The 20,278-nt window shown below is 37.4% G+C and overlaps 4 protein-coding genes across 5 annotated transcripts; 2 read left to right on the top strand and 2 right to left on the bottom strand.

The window, feature by feature from the left end:
• LOC18610310 lies at positions 1-7,641 on the top strand. Of its 2 annotated transcripts, none has more exons than XM_007045895.2 (4): positions 1-319; positions 3,658-3,893; positions 4,044-4,854; positions 5,183-7,641. In XM_007045895.2, the coding sequence occupies exons 2-4, from the start codon at positions 3,660-3,662 to the stop codon at positions 7,390-7,392; spliced, it is 3,255 nt and encodes a 1,084-aa protein (XP_007045957.1). In that variant the 5' UTR covers positions 1-319; positions 3,658-3,659; the 3' UTR covers positions 7,393-7,641. The 2 variants fall into 2 exon arrangements, with proteins under 2 accessions (XP_007045957.1, XP_007045958.1); XM_007045896.2 differs by lacking the exon at positions 1-319 and adding an exon at positions 2,609-2,702.
• LOC18610309 (pentatricopeptide repeat-containing protein At2g03380, mitochondrial) lies at positions 9,775-13,297 on the top strand. The gene has a single exon (XM_018115057.1). The coding sequence runs from the start codon at positions 9,996-9,998 to the stop codon at positions 12,138-12,140; it is 2,145 nt and encodes a 714-aa protein (XP_017970546.1). The 5' UTR covers positions 9,775-9,995; the 3' UTR covers positions 12,141-13,297.
• Positions 12,856-15,871, bottom strand: LOC18610308 (putative pentatricopeptide repeat-containing protein At1g69350, mitochondrial). The gene has a single exon (XM_007045893.2). It carries the CDS (start codon positions 15,772-15,774, stop codon positions 13,282-13,284), a length of 2,493 nt encoding a protein of 830 aa, XP_007045955.2. The 5' UTR covers positions 15,775-15,871; the 3' UTR covers positions 12,856-13,281.
• LOC18610307 lies at positions 16,366-19,979 on the bottom strand. Its single transcript, XM_007045888.2, has 8 exons — positions 19,433-19,979; positions 19,256-19,315; positions 18,818-18,912; positions 18,491-18,663; positions 17,996-18,108; positions 17,138-17,183; positions 16,836-16,876; positions 16,366-16,753 (listed from the first exon to the last, which is right to left on the bottom strand). The coding sequence occupies exons 1-8, from the start codon at positions 19,763-19,765 to the stop codon at positions 16,586-16,588; spliced, it is 1,029 nt and encodes a 342-aa protein (XP_007045950.2). The 5' UTR covers positions 19,766-19,979; the 3' UTR covers positions 16,366-16,585.

Here is a 20,278-nt window from a genome sequence, read left to right as displayed (position 1 = left end):
AGAGAGAGAGGGAATAGAAAGAGAGAGACAGAGAGAGAGAGAGAGAGAGAAAAGAGTGGCCCAGTAGATCGAAATCTCCTGCTTTTTTTCCTTCAACCTGATGACGATCTAAGCTTCTTTAATGGTGTTAACAAAACACCCACTTTGTTGTTCTAGCTGTATTTATTACTGTGTATTTTTTGTTGTTGTTGTAAAGCTTTAATCTTTGTTGATACTCTGGGAAGTTTGGAAGCTGTGAATTATCTATGATGGGGAAGTATAGCAGCTAAATCCATAGGAGAATCTTGAAGGAGAGGTGATTAGAGGATGTGGGTCTGAGGTAAAATTTGTTCTTTTTCACTTTCTAGTAATTTGACTTATAGATATTTTATTTATTATTATCTTATGATTTGGTTAATTGGGTTTTCTTTATTTTCTTTATTTACTTATTTATTCTTTTTTTGCCTAGTTTTTTTCTTTGAGTCTGATAAATCGTGGGGTTATAGTGGCTTTGTAATTGAGTTAATTAAACCTGTACTCTTAACTGTAGCTTCTCTTTTTTTTCTTCATTTATTTGTGAATTTTTCCTTTAGCTTCTATTTTGTGGTTTCTGGATTGGGATTGATGGTATTTTTGATTTGATGGATGATCATAGCTTTTGTAATGATATGTTCAGCTGTTAATATATGCTAATATGCCATATTAATTTAGGTATTAGTTATGTGGGATCTACTCTATTAACTTTGCATACTAATTTAGCTTCTTATTTTCTCCTTTCTTCATAAATAGTAAAGGATTTTACTTTCTTGATCATAGGGTTCCTAACTTTCCTGCTTTATCAGGACCTTTTTCTGCAAAATTTTGTCTGTATCTGGGAATTTTCAACATGTAAGAAGTGGGTGTGGTGATTAATTGATGATGTTGTGGCTTACATTGTACTTCTAAATCTTGGTTTTATGTGTCTGCTTTTGGTGGCATTAGTTATGAGTTTATGATTTTGCTACTTTGCCATTGATAATAGGGCAAATTTTTCACAGTTAAGCTGAAACAATGTATAGGAACTATTTAGTGTATGGAGATATTCTACCAAAGAAAAGTGTGATGATTCCTTGGGTTAATTGCTATATTTACAGAATTATTGCTCCTTGCTTTTTTAAGTTGACGCGCTGCTGTTTGTCACATGCATTATTTGAAATTTGGGCTAGCATCCATGAGGGTGTTTTTCTTCAATATTGTGATTCTTTGGTAACAAGCCATTTACTCTGCCATGTTAGGTGATTGTGCCCTTTATTCTTGTGGTGGTTCAGGATATTCCCTTGAGTTGCTGTTGAATTTACACATTAACCAGGAATATGACCTAGACCTTCAGCCATATCACATGTTAAATTTTGTTCACTAGTCATTTTTATGTGAGTCCATTCAATAATATTTGTTGCTTTGACAAGGTATTAGTTGGCAATCTGGAATGCAGTTCAGGTCAACTATTTTTCTACCGTTAAACAACAGTGTGAATCTTAGGGGAATTAAGCAATAGTTGTTGGATGTGAAGTAGTGATCTCTCATTTTAGCATGAACTGTTGGGCAGTGGTTTTTACCAGAATATAATAATGCTATAAATATATTTGGTGACATGCATTCTAAATTATCTTTATTTCACTATTTTGATTATTCAATTATGGTTGAAGTTCTTAGTTCTTAAATTAGTTGTCAAACCACTGACAGCAAGAAGTCCACTGAGTTTCTCTCTTTGAAGTTAAAGGTGGTTCAAAGTTCCTACTTCTTTGTTTTTTCTTTTCTTGCCGCTATTAGATTTTTGTTGATGGAATAATCCTCAACATATGCGTTGTACATGGGTTTTAGCATAGGGTACTTAAGGGAAGTTGATATTATGATTTTCTCTATCTTCCCACGTCCCTCCCTCTTTCTTTAAACTCTTTTGATCATGGATAAGTCTTGATTTTTACCAAACTGTCTTTCTTCTCCTTCAATGCAAAGAACTTGTCTAAATTCAGGTATTATTAAACTTAACCTTCATTTCATCAATCAAACATTTTTCAAACCTACTTTAACAGGATATATATCTCTCACCTCTGCCTGGATGCTCACCTTTTTTGTACTTCGGTTCATTTCAAGTACTTCTATAGCCTGTTACCTGACAGTAGAGAAATGTGGTCATATGCTGTAAGATAGTGCACTGACAGTTGTGCATTCTAAAGATAGGCATGCATAAAATATGTAACTAGGTGGTTCAGGAATAACACCATATAATATGTACAATCTTTGTTGGCAGAAGAATTTGAATCCATATGTGATTTTTCATTTTGCAACTTCACCGATGATTCAACAAGGTAGCAACTTTTTAGTCAGACTGATAACAGCATTCTGGTGGCTATCTGTTAGAAGGTTCATGGAATCGGGCATGGGTTTCTGTTCTTCTTGTCATGTCTGAAAATTCTGGACTGAACTGTGTTTTAGATGGAAATCATAGGTGATCAAGTTTGAGAGGGCAACATAATCAGGTGTGATGAAGTTGGTCTAGATTTTCTTTTATTGTTCCTCTACCTTTTTTGGATTATTGGTGGGCAAGGCCTGTTGGATTTACATTTGCTATCCTTGGTAGGGGTGCACTTGAAAATAGGGTTGAAGTTCATGAGAGACAATTGTCTCACATGCGGTTATTCTGTCTAGAGGATGGACAAATTCTTACTGGCTCAGGAAACTAGGTAAAGGAAAATGAGATTGAATCTTTTTAATTGATTTGTGGGATTCGAGTGTTTGCAGATGGGGAAAATAGTGCTAGCCATGGAATGAGAAATAAGTCAAAAGAATTTATGTGACAAGGAAATTAGAAAGAAGATGATAGACTGCAAAGAATGAGAAAAATGATAGACATGTGAAAATGAAGTGAACATGATGCATGTGTTGCCATTGTCAGGTTTCCTGAAATTTGACGACTTGTAGATTTTTCTTTCTGTGTATTCACATTTTACTTAAGGATTTATTAACGAGTTTGCAAAGACAGAAATTTTCTTCCTCTAGGAGTGAATTTCTTGGTGGATATATTATTCAGGCCCTTGTATTCATATCACCTTCCAGTTCTCCACTCATCAACTTCAGCTTGCTTTGCTTATTATTGAGTGCTTACCAACTCAGGAATTAAGTTGATCCCTGGCACAAGCACCACAAGCAATGCCACCTTTTCCCTGGCTTTGTTGGCCTTAATATAGATGTTATAGTATTTTCACATGTGTCACCTTAGTCCGGGTTCTGGGAAACTGAGGTTTATGTTGATTACAGTGGTGCATGAAATGGACTCATAATTGCTTGTAATTCATGTTATTTTTGTTTGTTTTGTGGTAGAATAGGATCCCTGCATTTGCAGTGCAATGGTGTCCTCCTTTTCCAATGACCATCTTCCAAGGTCTTTTGCACAATGCATCTTTGTCAGAAGGATTCTCTTCCCTTTTTTTTATATTGCTTTTATACTTAGAGAATCTAGAGAAAATTTGCTTTTTTTGATATATCTGTGTATCTATTATCTATGGTTTGTCTGGTCTGATTAATATTGTCAATGGATAACACTGCAAGTAATTTGGTTTGGCAATTAACTGTTAAGATTTTTGTAGTTATGATTGTTCATTATATGTCAAATTACTAAGACTTGTTTATTGATTCCAGGAATGGGAACAAAAGTGCAGTCTAAAAGCTATTTGCCAGGATATTACTCAATGAGGGATCTCAACGAGGATTCTAACAGTTGTAGCTGGCCACTTTATTATGGGGATAAAACCTTGACTAATGGTCAGTATTACAATGGCTTTTTCCCAAGGGCCATTGCGGATGCATATCCTGGTTATGATAAGGATGCATTGAAGCGAACGATGCTTGAGCATGAGGCTATATTTAAGAATCAGGTAATAAAGTCTCTAGTGTTTGTATGTGTGTATTTAATTTATTTTACGTTGGCTTCACCTGGCATGTTCAATGAAGTTGAGTGTTGCTTGTTTATATACTCCACTTTATTTGTAGACATTTAAGTATCTGAGTTCTCTGCCTTCATCTAGGTGTCTGAGCTCCATCGCTTGTACAGAATACAAAGGGACTTGATGGATGAAATTAAAAAGAAAGAATTACAAAAAAGTCGGATTCCTATTGAACCGTCATTATCATCAAGCCCCTTAGCCTCCCAAATTACAACTGAAGATCCTCACAAATGGCATATCCCCAGCTTCCCTGTGGCAAACTCTGTTTGTGCTAGACCATCTATATCTGGTGTTGCAGATAGTCATTCTCCTCTGAGTTCGGTGAAAGGAAGCAGCATCCAGGCTGGTCCTTTTCAGCCTCAAAATGGAGGTAATTCAAAGGATGTTGAGGTGCTGGAGTGCAGACCCACGAAAGTGAGAAGGAAAATGTTTGATCTTCAACTTCCGGCAGATGAATACATTGATACTGAAGAAGCAGAACAGTTCAGGGATGACACAGCATCTGGCATGTCAAGTTATCTTCCGAATGGAAATGGGAAAATTGGACCTGAGAGTGGTGGAAAGCTACTTCATGGTGATGTTGGGAAGACTGGTCAACAAGGAGATGCTTCAAGATCTGATCAATGTTTGAGGGGCACAAATAGTTTGGCCGACTTGAATGAGCCTGTTCAGATTGAAGAAACAAATGGTTCTGCATATCCTGAACTTCTAGGCCATGACCCCTATCATGGAGGCCGTGAACTGCCTGCAAAACCAAAGCAAGAGCTTCTTGGTTTGCCTAAAGGCATTTCTGTGAATTTTCATCACCAAAGTGATAACAGGTCCATAAATACAATACATTTTGAGAACAATGGAAATGCTAGAGGATTCTTTTCCCATGTGTTTGAAGCAGGTAATGCTCACTTGTGACTACTGAACTTGCATTATGTTCTTTTTTTACTTGTTATCTGTTAAGTCTTGTATTATCTTCTTTGGCTGGTTGGTATTAGTATGGTTTCTATGCCCCATCTTATGCAGATGATAATGGACAGTCACATTTCCATTTTTGTGATTAAGTATGCTTGTATTGAAGAAAATAAATTATGTGGTGTTGTCTTTCCTTTATTGTGCTAGACACAGAGTCTTGTACTACCTTGCTTACAACTGATATTTGGATTGTCCTATTGTAATTTTACATGTATTTTTGATTATTCTCATGTCAATATTGTCTTGGTTTGCAGGGCACACAAAAAGCAACTCTATGTCTGTTTCTCAAGGTTTTCAGCCGGAGAAGTTGCCTGTATCTTCCCAGCAGGCACAGGTTCTTTTTGACAAAGCTCATGATCCTCCAACCTTTTTGCTAACCGATCAAAGCAAGGCAGATCTCTCAAGAGACAGAATGCTCCATTGTTTAGAAGTTCCTGAAAGAAATCGTGAAATCTCCAATAACAGTCATCCAGAGTCAATCATGACTTCTAATGTACCTAGTTTGAATCCATTTGCTTCTTCTGATATGGTAAAGCCATGGTCTCATTCAGTTTCTTCTTGGGAAAAGCCTTCCAGTAGCTTAAGCCAGAAGTCAATATCAGTTCAGACTCCCCCATATTTGAATTCATCTGGTCCTTTTAGTAAGAGTTCTGTGATATCACCCCAGAGCAATGGGATTTTTGGTGAGAAGTGGCAGGTGAGTAGCAATTCTAGACTTAACCCAGGTTTTGGAAGTGAATTGCCTAATCGAAATGGTTTTTATTATGGATCCTCATCTGCGTCCAAGGAAACTGGAATTCGCTTCCCTTCAATCAGTTATGAATATCTGAACTGTAGTAATGATAGTAAGGGGGCCTCTGAGCAATTCCCTACTCATGGTTCGACTAAGCCATACAACTGCTCAAATAGTGTTGATATGAAGTCTACAAATGATGTGAATTTGAATGTGGTGCTTTCAAACAGTTCATCTAATGAGCCAGTCTCGCAACGGGGTCCTCAAATAGACGGAGGAAGAAAGCATGAGGACCGTCTTCCAGGGTTGCCATGGCTACGAGCCAAGCCTGCTTGTAAGAATGAGGCCACAAGTGCAGGAAGGGATTTGAATGTTGGAGAGTTGAGCTTCTCCCAGTCCTCTCCAAAGCATTCAACTAATAAAAATGAGACTGGAAATTGTTTCAGTCAAATTTTTACACAGAATATGAAGTCAGTTTCATTCTCCAATAATGTCGAGGCCAGCAGAAGTGAAATAAGTGAATGCCTGCATAATAAAAAGATTCTAGGGATTCCCATTTTTGATAAGCCTTATGTTTCTAAGAATGAGTCATCTTACACCTCCCCCTATGTGTCTGTTCCTCAACCATCTGAAGGTGAAGCAGAAAATAAGGGGAGAAATAGGTTACTTGATATTAACTTACCGTGTGATGTGAATGTTCCTGATGTGAGCCAAGACGTTGTTGCAGAGGATTCAGCCACAGAGAAGGAACCAGATACAAAATTATCAAGTTTCAGACATCAAATTGACTTGAACTCCTGTGTTACTGAGGATGAAGCTTCTTTTGTAGCCTCTGTTCCAATTACCTGTGTGAAGATGACTGGAGGGATAGATTTGGAAGCTCCACTAGTTCCTGAGCCTGAAGATGTCATTCATGGAGAAGAATTACTGGAAAAGGCACGCGAATTACCCTTGCAATCAGCACAAAGCAAAGATGACTTCCTGCAGGATGAACTTATCAAGAGTGCAGCTGAGGCAATAGTTGCCATCTCATCATCTGGTGAGTACAGTCATTTTGATGATGTCAATCGCTATTCATCTGAAACTTCTATGACAGACCCCCTTAATTGGTTTGTCGAGACGATTTCCTCTTTTGGTGAGGATCTTGAGAGCAAGTTTGAGGCTCTTTTGAGAGGTAAAGATGGGGATCGAGATGAATCTTCCTCAGAAGAGATTGATTACTTTGAATCAATGATTCTGAATTTAGAAGAAACCAAGGAAGAGGATTATATGCCCAAGCCTCTAGTTCCTGAAAACTTTAAAGTGGAAGAAACAGGAACTACCTCTTTGCTAACACCTAGAACTCGAAAGGGCCAGGGAAGGCGGGGAAGGCAGCGGAGGGACTTCCAAAGGGACATCCTTCCAGGCCTTGCTTCCCTATCAAGGCATGAGGTAACAGAAGATCTTCAGACATTTGGAGGGCTTATGAGAGCAACAGGTCATTCATGGCATTCAGGATTGACAAGAAGAAACTCTACTAGAAATGGGTGTGGCAGGGGGAGGCGACGGTCAGTAACTAGCCCCTCTCCTGCTTTGGCAGCTGCCACAACTTGCGCGCCATTGATGCAGCAGCTAAATAATATTGAAGTGGGGCTGGAGGATAGAAGCCTTACCGGATGGGGAAAGACAACTAGACGGCCTCGCAGGCAAAGATGTCCCGCAGGTAATCCTCCATCTCTTGCATTAACCTAATTACAAGAACAGGCTTTAATGTATTAATTGAGGATACTATAGAGGGAACTAGGACATTGTTGCTTCATCGGCTTTGAGAAGTGAGGTTATCATGATCCTTGGGGATTGCCTTTGTACATTTCTTAGCCTGAAATTTGGCTACACTTGGTTGGCTGTCTTTGGGTGGTTACGAACAACTTGTATTATTCATAAATAATGTTGCATGATTTCTTCCAAGATATATGACAGCATTCCTTCAGTTTGTGAAAACCGTAAGAGCTCTCCTTGTGTTTTAGTGCAGATTCTAAGCAACGCCCGTGCTTGTAGCTGCTTAGTCTGGTTAATATTTTCCTAATAGAAACATTAAGTTACAGGCTTCTTTTCACCATGATAATGTAACTCACGTTAAGGGCAATGCAACCCTTGTTGAGCCTCCAGTTTTAATCACGTAACAGTTGATGCAATCACAACGGTCCATCCTCCATTGAAGACTGAATTATCGTATAAAACATGTAGTAGAAATGTTTTGATTCCTGGTACAGTTTGAATGTTGACAATGAGACTGTTCCCAGGAATGGAAAAGGGTAAAATATCCCAACAACTTTGGGATTTGGGTGATTTCTGATTTGAGAAAATTTTGGTATGTTGTGCATGGAAGTTATACAAAAGAAGAGGAGGAAAGTGTTTGAGTAAGAACAAGTGGGGCGGAATCCTGGATTCACTGGATTAAAATGATTTGGGAGAGTGAATGAGTACATGTGAGTTTACACAAAGGGTAGAACGTGTGATTTGTCTGTTGCAATGTTTGCTTCTGAATTCCAAAGAAGCTGGCTTTAATTCTTTGCCTGTCCTCTTGTAGATACTATGGGATACCTCTCAGCTGAAACTAGTCCTACTTGTAGTTTCTTTTAGTTGCCCCACCACTCACCATCTACAGTCCTTGATTTTCTCTATTTCAATAATAATTCAAAGAAAAAAGCAAAAACCCATTGTTCCTATTCCATTGCTTGTTGTAATTATAATCATTATAACGTAAAATTACTTAGAATATCGGAATATTTTCGTATTTCATAAAATATTATCTTGTTTATCTTAAAATTTGAATTTGAAAATTTTAAAATAAAACTATAAAAGCATTTTCTTAAAAACGAATAATAATTCATATATCATTAAATTCGTATTTAAAAATTTTAAACTTTTTATCAACTTATTTTTATAAAATAAGAAAAAAAGAGGGGAGAGAGTGGGAACACGGGAAGAAAGGGCGCGTGGGGGGAGGGAATGGGTGGGGGGAATGAGAAGATCTAACTTTTTGTACGCAGCTTAAGCAGAAGGGGCAGCAGAAAAGCAGAAAGCAGAAGCGTCCGTGTCGGTGTCTGAGTTGATTCGGTTGTACAAATCTCTGTGGTCATAGTCAAATTCTCCAGAATGCCTTCCCCTTGCCTTTAGATTCTCTCTCCCCCAATCACCTTTCACCTATCAATTCCAATCTCCTATTTTATTTATTATTATATATCTCACCCCAAACCTGTCCTTTCCTTTTGAGTGCTACTCTTCCTTATCTGTCCTTTCTTTTATATTATTCTTATTTCTGGGTCTTCTTTGCTTTCTATTTGCAATGTGGCCCCCATTTTTTCTTTATTTCTTCTCTTTTGGCCTTTTCTTTTCTTAATAAAAAATTAGTTAAATATTATGTTTTAGTCCACTTGTTTGTTTACCCTTTTCTGATAACCCCCCCCCCCCCCCCTCTTTTAAGATTTGAACTTTCTTTATTGGTGTGATAATGACCTATAATGATTTTCTAAAGCATAATCTGACTTTCAGCATGGGGGATCCACATGCCAATGTAATAATCTAATGTTTAGAAACTTTATATTATTAAATATTTCTTTTGTCTTATCAAATTGGGTTTATATTTGATGAATTATTGAATATTGATGGATAAATATTATATATTATTATTTAATTAAATATTATCATTTTGTTAATAAATAACTTTAAAAATTGAAAATTTTTTAAAATTAAATCCTCATAATTTTAAATTTTTAAAAATTTTTACCTTTGCATATTAATGATGGGACAGGTATAAATTGTATCTGTGTAAGATTTATTTATCATATAATAGGGTCAATAAGATAAAATAAGTAATAAAATTTTAAAAAAGAAATTTAAATTAGAAAATCATTTTGATATTTTTTAAATATTTAAAAACAAAATTATATGGGTTTTCAAATTCAATTATTACCCTTTATCTCATTGAACATTTATAATAAAAATACAGAATAAAAATATTTCTGAAAAGAAAAGTTTTATTTATTACAAGAATAATACAAATTGAATAATCTCCCTTTCTTGCACTCAAGAAGGAGGGCAAAAAGGGGAATACAAATGAATTGTCTTGTGTGTCCGACCGAGCACACACTTTGCACGGACAAAATGGTTTCAAAGACTGTTCTTTTCGGAGAAACAAATCATAGATTAAGGAAGCTAAACGTCTCTTAAGCCTACTAGAAAGCTAGTAACCCTGATTACTGTAAATAAACTACCGAACCATAGCTGAGAAAACCAAGCCATATCACAAAAATGGCGGCAGGGCTTGACTAGGAAGCTTAAACTCATATAAAATGATGAAAAGGCTTCTCACTTTCTTTCATAGGCAAGGTTTTGTTTCTCTTACTAGGAGGAAGCCTTGCTTTCAATTGAGATGTCTTTCTTACACTACCGACCATCCTTTGGAATACCCTTCGATGGACCGAACTTTAGCTTCAATGCACTCGATTTCTTTAAACCCGTGTTTTGCTCTTCTGGGTCTTTGCAGAAACATCGATTCTCTCAAGAAAGTCCACGCCTTGTTCGTTATAAATGGCATTAAAGGTGATCTTTTATGTGACACCAAATTGGTTAGCCTGTACGGTTTGTTTGGGCACGTTGGTTATGCCCGGTTAATGTTTGATCAAATTCCTGACCCAGATTTTTATTCCTGGAAAGTGATGATCAGATGGTACTTTTTGAATGATTTGTGTATGGAGATTATTGGGTTTTACGCTCGTATGAGAATGAGTGTTAGAATGTGCGATAATGTTGTCTTTTCGGTTGTGTTGAAGGCGTGTAGCGAAATGCGGGATATTGATGAAGGGCGGAAAGTGCATTGCCAGATTGTGAAGGTAGGGAATCCTGATAGTTTTGTTCAAACTGGTCTTGTTGATATGTACGCTAAATGTGGAGAAATTGAATGTTCTCGTAAGGTTTTTAGTGAAATTATTGATAGAAATGTGGTTTCGTGGACTTCGATGATTGCAGGGTATGTACAAAATGATTGTGCTGAAGACGCGTTGGTTTTGTTTAATAGGATGAGAGAAGCAATGGTTGAGGGTAATGAATTCACGTTAGGGAGCTTGGTGACTGCTTGCGGAAAGTTAGGGGCTTTACATCAGGGGAAATGGGTACATGGATATGTTATTAAGAATGGTATTGAACTTAATTCCTACTCGGTGACTACTCTTTTAGATATGTATGTTAAGTGTGGCAGCATAAGAGATGCTCGTTCTGTATTTGATGAGCTTTCTTCTGTTGATCTTGTCTCATGGACAGCAATGATTGTTGGATATTCTCAGAGTGGATTTCCTGATGAGGCTTTGAAGTTGTTTATTGATAAGAAATGGTTTGGGATATTGCCCAATGCCGTTACCATTGCAAGTTTGCTTTCAGCATGTGCGCAGTTGAGCAATTTGAGTTTTGGAAGGTTAGTTCATGCTCTGGGGATTCAGCTCGGACTTAAGGATTCAACAGTCATAAATGCTCTGGTGGACATGTATGCCAAGTGCGGAATGATTGGAGATGCTAGGTACATATTTGAGACAGTCTCAGATAAGAATATAATTGCCTGGAATTCAATCATTTCTGGTTATTCACAAAATGGGTCTGCATATGAAGCCTTTGAACTGTTTCATCAAATGAGGTCAAAATCTGTATCACCTGATGCAGTCACAGTGGTAAGCATCTTCTCAGCCTGTGCTTCACTTGGTGCTCTCCAAGTTGGTTCTTCTCTTCATGCTTACTCTACAAAAGGTGGCCTATTATCATCTAGTGTTTATGTTGGCACTGCAGTTTTGAATTTCTATGCCAAAAGTGGGGATTCTAAATCTGCGCGTGCCATATTTGACAGTATGGGAGAGAAAAACACTGTCACATGGAGTGCAATGATTGGTGGTTATGGAATTCAAGGGGACAGTAGTGGGTCCCTTGCACTTTTTAATGATATGGTTAAGGAAAATGTGGAGCCAAATGAAGTAATCTTCACAACCATTTTATCTGCTTGTGGCCATACAGGGAGTCTTGGGGAAGGATGGAAATATTTTAATTCGATGTGCCAGGACTATAACTTTGTCCCTTCTATGAAGCATTATGCATGCATGGTTGATATGTTGGCCCGTGCTGGAAGGCTTGAAGAAGCCTGGGACTTTATTGACAAATTGCCTATTCAACCAGACCTTAGCTTGTTTGGAGCTTTTCTTCATGGATGTGGACTCCATTCAAGGTTTGATCTTGGAGAGGTGGCTATCAAGAAAATGCTAGATTTACATCCTGATAGAGGTTGTTATTATGTGCTTATTTCTAACTTGTATGCCTCGGATGGAAGATGGACTCAGGTTAATCAGGTGAGAGAGTTGATGAAGCATAGAGGATTGAGCAAGGACCCTGCTTGTAGCATCACAGAGATGGATACTTATAAAGACCTTTCATATTCTAGAGTAGCATGTCTTGCTTAGTCTTTTACATGCATGTTTGGAGTCCGTAGGATCTTACTGAAAAAATGGAGGCAATCAGGAACTGAATTGAATTTATGAAGATGAATGTAAGGTTCTCTTAAGGACAGGTTGAATTCTGGATGTTGGTTTGCATTAGAAACTTGCCCAGAACTTGTGCCTGGTTCAAGTTGAAAATGTCCTGAGTACTGATTTCAATTAGCTTGGATCTTCATGGATACATTTGTCTTAGATTTAGGCACTGAAACTCATGGCCCAAAATTAAAGAACTGATAGGGGAGATGATTGTTGGAAGATTCATTGTGGATAACTTTCTGGAATTTTACTCCTCTAAACATGACCATGAAGAGCTTGTTGTATCAGCAGTTGTCAAGCTTGTAAAATTGTTTTGTATTGCTGCACCCATGGATCTCTGTATACATCTTAACAAGAGGGAACTTGAGACGATATGCAACATCAATAATCTATCACTGAGATGGTGGTGCAGTGTGCAAGAAGGTCCTTGTGACCGTGTGTTTAATAGGTGGGACTCCTATAATGCAACGAGTGTTGATTCCAGTGATGCACAAATCTGGAATTATGTTCAGTTCTCACAGGGTTAGAACCATTCTTGAGGTGACTTTTCCATCCCATAGTTCTTTCTTTGTGTAGTTTTTTGAGTAGTGACCCAGGGTTGGCCTTAAGCCCTTTCACTTGCTAAGATGATAATATAATCTTATATAGAATGCACAGAAGAATACAGAAGGGATCATCTTTACATCTCATGTAGCACCTATCCTGGTTTCGCTGTATAACTGAACAATCTACAGGAATCATGCTGTACCCATTGCCAATTATGTATAATACAGAGCTTGATCTATGGAGGTAGGGTGAGATGATCTACTCAAGTAGGTTTTTCCAAATGTAGTAAGTCTTTTGATTCTTTTGGTTGGAGAATGCAGATCATCTGAACAGCTTAGGTTTACTTAATAAGCTTGCTTCATAGCTATGTTACCTGTAAAGGAAGTGCTGATACATGTCAAAACATCTGGTATTAGTTTACCGATTCTCTGTACAAAGTTCAAATTATCTGTAACAGCGTAACAACTTAGGTGCACAGCAATTGCTCTGTGCTTGATTCTTGAGTTAATTTTTCTTAAAGAATTCAAAGATCTATGAGATGACTTGTGTAGTTATCAACTGGTATTTGATTATTCCAAGTACAATTGCTAACTTCTTGTTGTGAGTAAATATCCTTGGAAATTATGACACTGTCAAGCATTGAATTACTGTTTTCGAAATTACAAATATATTCTTGAGCCAAATTTTGGAAATTTTCCAAAAAACAGAGACTTTCCTCAGTTTGCAGAAGTGAAGTATCTCCAACACTAAATCTATAAACTCTCTTATCAAGCTCAATTGTGCTATAGCCAGGAACCTTCCTAAGACCTATGCCTTTCATTGCTGATCTCACTTTCCCAAATTCCTTCCAGTTTCCTTCCTCACCATATACGTTTGATAACAAGGTGTAGTATCCAGTATCATCTGTATTAATATCTAAAAGGTCTTTTTCAATGGTTTTGATCATGTCTATCCTGTGGTGGATTCGACAACCATTAAGTAGGGCACTCCAAATGCTTGCATCTGCAGGAAATGGCATCGAATTGATGATTCTATATGCTTCATTCAGATCACCACCACGACTTAGAAGGTCGACCATACACGCGTAGTGTTCTGAGTTAGGCTCAACACCGAAATCCCTCATCGAGTTAAAATAAGATTTTCCATCTTCCATGGATCCTGCATGACTACAAGCTGAAAGAATGTTCATGAAGGTAACCTGATTAGGTCTTACACTTGATTCCACCATTTGATTGAAGAGTGAGATGGAAGCATTTACCCTACCATGTGCTCCATATCCAGCAATCATGACACTCCACGACACCACACTTTTATCTGACATACTATCAAAAACTCTTTGGGCTGTTCGAAGGTCTCCACACTTAGCATACATGTCAGTTAAAGCTGTATCAATATAGAGATTTGTCCTCACACCGTATGTAAGGAGCTTGTGGTGAAGCCATTTTCCCTTCTCAAGATATCCCAAATTGGAGCATGCTTGAAGTACACTTAAGAAGGTGACATCATTCATCTCAAGACCGTTCAAGTACACTTGATCAAAGAGGCTAATTGCCTCTACTGAATTACCATTTTGAGAAAATCCGCAAATCATGGAGTTCCATGTTATGACACTTTTCTCTTTGATCTTATCAAATATCATATATGCTAATTCTGTTAAACCACATTTTGAGTACATATCAATTAGCGAATTCTGGACAAACTTATCTGAGAGGCCTCTCGTGATAATATGAGCATGTATCTGATCTCCAAATTGCAGTAAACCTCCACCTGCACAAGCTGAGAGAGAACTTGCAAGGCTAAACGTGTCAGGCATCAATCCCCTGGTCTGCATCTGCACAAACAGTACCAATGCCTCTGTTAACAGCCCTTTCTGACTATAAATTGATATGAGCATATTCCATGACACAATATTTCTGCCTGCAACACTCTGAAGAACCTTCTCACTATAGTTCAACTTTCCACATTCTGCATATAGTTCAATGAGAGCTGGCCCTAAAATATCATACTCAGGATCCATTTCTTTCCTGATAATGTAACAATGAACCAACTTCCCTTCTCTAAGCCAACCTAACCCTGCATAAGAACCTAAAACACTCATCATGGTTACTGCATTGGGTTCCACACGAGCGTCTAACATATCAACAAAAGCTTCTATCGCGTCTATAAACCTACCACTTCTATTATAGCTGGAAATCATTGCTGTCGACAATGTAGTACTCCTGTTAGTTACATTTAGAAAGATCCTCTGTGCACTACCCAGGTCGCCACATTTGCTATACATTGTAACAAGAGAGTTAGCCAATGAACCGTCACTTTCAATCTTCCTGTTTACTATATAACCATGCACCAACCTTGCTAATTTCAGAAGTCCCAACTCACCACAAGCCTCAGCTACACTAAGCATTGTTACCCAGTCCGGTTTAATACCTTCCAAGACCATTAAACGAAACATCTCCAATCCTTCACTTGCCTTCCCGTTCTCGACATAGCTCAAAATAATCGAACTCCACGAAACCAAGTCTCTAATTGGCATTTCATCAAACACTTTCTTAGCATAACTTAAGCACCCCATTTCACCATACATGCAAAGAAGTGAAGTCTGAATTACAGAATCTTCATCAAGCCCATTTTTTATTATGGTCCCATGGACCATTCCACCAGTGCCCAGATCACCAAAACCAGAACAAGCCCCCAAAACAGAAGGAAATATAAAACTACTGATCTGGGCTTGGTTGTTTTTCATCATGGTTTGGTAGAGAAAAATGGCTTCTTGAAATAAGTTGTTCCAAACAGAGCATTTTATCAGAACACCCCACATGAAAGAATCTGGGTTTGGGAAGTTTTTGAAAACAAGTTTTGAAGATCGAAAGGAACCCATTTGGGCATAAGATTCAATGAGCTTGGTGGAAGGGAGTGGGTCACGGTGAAGCCCGGCGACTAAAAGGTAGGCATGGAGTTGAGTTAGTGATCTAAGCTTGGTACATGATCTGAATAAGGGCATGTAAAGGGTGGTCATTGCAGAAAGGAACTGACTGTACCTTTAGCTCAGCAAGGGAAACAGAGCGAGAGAGGCTGGACAAGAAAAGAGAAACTGGTGCCAAGGCTATACAGTAGAGTGGGTCAATGGGCTTTGGTCTTGGCCCATTTAGAGAACCAGATATCTAAAAGGAATTGAACCTATGAATACTACTACATGATCATATCATCATACTATATATATATATATATATATATATATCACTTTATTATTTATCATGATATATCAATATTATGTAATATAAAATAAAAAATAAAATTTTGATTAATAACATTTAATCAACTGTTATTTTATATTACATGGTGCTATTAATCAAAATAATTTCCTCTTTATTCTCTCTTTGAAAATTTATAAATCCCAATATGTTTTGCTCTTTAATTTAATTTTTAAAAATAAAAAAAGATAAATTTGACTATATTTTCATATAATACCACTATAAAGAAACACTATAATGTTACTCTAGCCCAAATTTTTTAACTTCTAACTTGTGTTGAATGGATGCCAGCTCAAATTAAAATACTGTCAATATCAGGGAAACCTTGGATAAATTTATATATAAACTGTAAAGAGTGAAAAACCAATGAAAATGCCTGAAAATCTCTGATTTCAGCAAGAGGTTTACTTGATGATTATCTACATACTGATTAGAAGGCATCAGTTTTCCTTTTAGAGGAACCAAAAAGAAGGAAAGGAAAGATACATTGGTTTGGCTATACATGAAAAGAGTGCCATATACATGCTTCATGGCAGTTCTGGCGAGGAATGCCATGCTAAAAACTACTAAGGAAAATCAGCCCTTATTTCCTGTGATGCCTCCACCTTCATCGCCTTCTGGATTGAGGGGAATTTCATGTCGGGGGCGGTTGTACTTCTCACGAAGCTGTTTGATGGGAATGAAATCTCCAGCTGCATCCATCCCGTAGAACAGAAAAGATATATAGGGATGATCAAACCTTCTCTGCACATTGGATATTGGAAGCCAGAGTGAATCCAAGAGGATATTATCGAGTACCATGTTGCATAATGACAATTCCACTCACCAAGTCTGGTTGTTCAGGGGCTAAAAGATTCTCCTCAGGAACTGCAGCATAGGAAAACATTTATTGAGTTCACCAGTGCATTAGCAAGATAACTTGTATAAAATTACTACAAATCCAAACATATCCAGCATAGAATTTACTTTGGGAGGTAAGAACTATGGGAAAAGACTAGAGCTCAGGATCCTGACATGATGGAAGTAAAAAAAATGCAAATGGAGATAATACTGATTTCGAATAACAAAAGAGACAAGGTAATCAATATCAGAAGGGATTGAGCAAACAGCAGAACTGCAATGGTTTACCATATGCCACTAGTAGATTGGGGTCTGCATATACATCAACCAAGACCTGGCAAACAACAGAGAACCTCATTAAATCTCTATGAACTAGCAGTCTGTCAACCGCCCTCTTCAGTGGCAGATGATGCTATAGCTATTACATAAGAAAAATTGCCTATACTGCCATGACCTGATACTACTTGAAAGCATGTTCTTCCTTCTCACTATAGTATATAAAGCTCTTATTTAGTAGACTTTTTAAGAAACAAGCTGAATAATATTAACTTTTTTTAGATACTGTAACATTTAAATAAGATTCTTTATTTTTCTTTTCTCATTTAAAAAAAAAAAAATCATCTCACAACTTTATTTTTTGAAATTAAATCCTCCTGGTATTAAACCAATACATCATGTAAATATTGTTGGTATCAATACATCCTCAAATGCTGGAATGACCTCACTAATGGCACTATGCACTGACACACCCTAAGGAAATGAACTTTTCATAGGGACAATTGTAGCAAAGGCTCACAGGTTACTTGATTAAATAGTCAAAACAGAAAAGCACTAAAGGTCCTATGTATAACATCTAAAACTTAAATGATAATGGACTAGGTTATAGGCAAAGGGATGTTAGCAGAGTTTAGAGTTTGATCATATCTGTTCCTTGCATCTATAATTTAAAGCAAGCACAACTAAGACCTGCCTGGATTTTGCTGATCCAATGCTAATGGTTACAGTAATGATGTTTATACTATGTTCTATTGGTTTCAGCATCATATAAATACGGTCATAGCAAAACAAAAGGTAGTCCATTGCAAAACATAGGAAAAATTATACCAACCCACTCCAGATGAACTATAAAAGTAGTATTAATCAAACCTGATAAAATGGCTGATTAGAACCATGAGACAACTTTTCAACCTGTGCAGTTTCCATCCATGAACTTGATTCACAGCACACTGGATCCATCCCACAAACTACAGCTCGATAACCTGAATGAGATAAACAAGCAGGCGAAAGACAGTTAAAAAGAGGACAAAAACCTTGTATTAATGCCAGTCATAGGAAATCCAGATAGATGTAAAGGCTCTACAGTGTTGTCCTCTCCCTACCCCCCATCTTCTCTCTGTCCCCCCCCTCACCCCCCCTCCCTGAGGACTGAGTGAGTACAAAAACCGTAGCAATTTGCTATCATGTCAAGTCCTGATGCTTTAACAGAATGAAACCGGAGTTATTAAATTAAAAAAGACAAAGAAGTCAATTCCCAATACTACCATCTGCATTTGGAATTTAGGGGAAAGGGAAGGACAAGAACTACATAAGGAGGAAAAAGAAAGTCCAAATAATGTAGAGGAAATCATATTGATTATATACCAAAAATTTTATGCTGAACTTTCTGTCCCAAACGAAATGCATATTGCGCATTTTCATATGCCAATGCTTTTGCAGATGCAGCCAAAGATTCTGCCTCAAGTTTGGAAATGTCATCCCGTAATTTAGCTGCCAAAGCATAATTCTCAGTCTCAATTGCATTCTGCAGGTCTCCACTGAAGTGAAACAAATAAAATCAATAATCTAAAGCACCCCAAATGAACCAAGGGAGCAAATTACAAAGAAAATAAGTCAAAATGAACACTTTTTCTCAAAAATCAATTATATGCACCCTAAGAAGAAATGCAGATAAGTAAATGTGAGACTCACCGTAGTCGCACTATACTTATAGCCTTATCTTGGGCTTCACTCTTTGAGGACAATCCTCTTTTAGCTTCTTTCTGCTTAAGTATTTCTGCTTCAACCTTAAAAGGGGAATACCTGTTAATAAACACACCGCATACACATCTGCCAACTCCATTTATCATGAAGAGACTTGGGTACACATTGTGGCAACCAAGCATACATAAATTCATGATGTTATGACATCGTAGTGTAAAGTTTGAATGAAAATGATCCTCTGCAGCAACAATATCATTTCCTTAATCAATTCCAGTAAATAAATAAATTATGCATGCAATGGGTTAAAAAGAAAAATGAAAGTTTCTGCCAGACTAATCATTTCTTCAATAGTTGATGGCCAAGCATAAAAAAAGGATCCAGCAATTTGTTATAGAGGCCCCTGGGGTGAAAGATGTCAGGACAAACCTCAGTAAGCTTGTTTCTAAGTTGCTGGGCAATTTCATACTCTTCCAAATTCAAAGCACGCTGCAAATCCAAAATACACAAGCAACCCCATAAACTGAAAGATAAGTGGAAACAATTTGCCCATGAAAGAAAAGACAGTAAAGTCCTATCCTAAAAATAAGAAGCTGACATCAAAACCTGCACTTGCGTAGCCAAGTCCAGCTGGAAAAAGAAAATCAATATATCCTCATTAGCAGTCTCACTACGCTCTGAGCTTGCACCCAACTCCTGATCACCTCCTTTAAATGGCCAACCGGCTTTAACCCGCAAATTTCTTTTCCTTAACAAATTGGGGTTGCCTTTAAAGTAAAAACTTGATACATACCCATGCCAGAGAGATTGTCTACCAATCCCAGATTTCACATGGGCTTTCCCAACTATCTCATAATGTCGCCTCCCCACCACCTCTGACCCATAAACAGCCGTGGTTCCGGAGGTTGTTAAGGTGCTTAATGAAAGGCTCTGCACCATTTTCCTTCTATGATAGAAACCACCGGAAAGTCGCCGACGAGTAAGAAAAAGGAAATTCTGGAATCAAATATCAGTATCTTATGACAAAAAAGAGAGATGCAAGAGAGATTAAAATTATCATCGATTAGTTTCAGAGTAGACGGGAAACAGAGGGACACGGGTGAACGAAACTAAAACTAAAGGGGAAAGAAACGAAAATATCAAAATTTTATGGGGGTCAAAAACTCAAAATCATATGCAGTCTGGATTAGGGAGTTGAGTGTGTTATTCAACAAAGTCCTGACACGTGGAATTCTTTTGGACCATGTAGTGTTATTTGGGCCGATTGGGCCACAGCCCACATTAATCCATTCCTTGTTCTCCAAATTCTGTTAGAACTTCGAAATTTCATTTTTTTATATATCTAATTCAAATTCTGTTTTTTTTTTTAAAATAAAAAGATCATATACCAAATAATAAATCAAAAACTCGAATGTATTCATCCAATGAACTTTGATTTTATTTCCGATATCT

The sequence above is a fragment of the Theobroma cacao genome, chromosome 2 (assembly GCF_000208745.1).
Source record: "Theobroma cacao cultivar B97-61/B2 chromosome 2, Criollo_cocoa_genome_V2, whole genome shotgun sequence".
Classification (NCBI taxonomy): Eukaryota; Viridiplantae; Streptophyta; class Magnoliopsida; order Malvales; family Malvaceae; genus Theobroma; species Theobroma cacao.
This window is presented reverse-complemented; position numbering and strand designations above follow the sequence as displayed.

Bases quoted from the DNA above. Each gene is read 5' to 3' on its own strand.
- LOC18610307 (XM_007045888.2), bottom strand. From the start codon at position 19,765: ATGGTGCAGAGCCTTTCATTAAGCACCTTAACAACCTCCGGAACCACG. The intron at 18,913-19,255 runs GTTTGTCCTGAC...TCCCCTTTTAAG, and splicing joins TTAGAAACAAGCTTACTGAG to GTTGAAGCAGAAATACTTAA. The intron at 16,754-16,835 runs GTGAGTGGAATT...TCCAATGTGCAG, and splicing joins CCCCTGAACAACCAGACTTG to AGAAGGTTTGATCATCCCTA.
- LOC18610309 (XM_018115057.1), top strand. From the start codon at position 9,996: ATGATGAAAAGGCTTCTCACTTTCTTTCATAGGCAAGGTTTTGTTTCT.
- LOC18610310 (XM_007045895.2), top strand. From the start codon at position 3,660: ATGGGAACAAAAGTGCAGTCTAAAAGCTATTTGCCAGGATATTACTCA. The intron at 3,894-4,043 runs GTAATAAAGTCT...GCCTTCATCTAG, and splicing joins AGGCTATATTTAAGAATCAG to GTGTCTGAGCTCCATCGCTT. The intron at 4,855-5,182 runs GTAATGCTCACT...CTTGGTTTGCAG, and splicing joins TTCCCATGTGTTTGAAGCAG to GGCACACAAAAAGCAACTCT.
- LOC18610308 (XM_007045893.2), bottom strand. From the start codon at position 15,774: ATGACCACCCTTTACATGCCCTTATTCAGATCATGTACCAAGCTTAGA.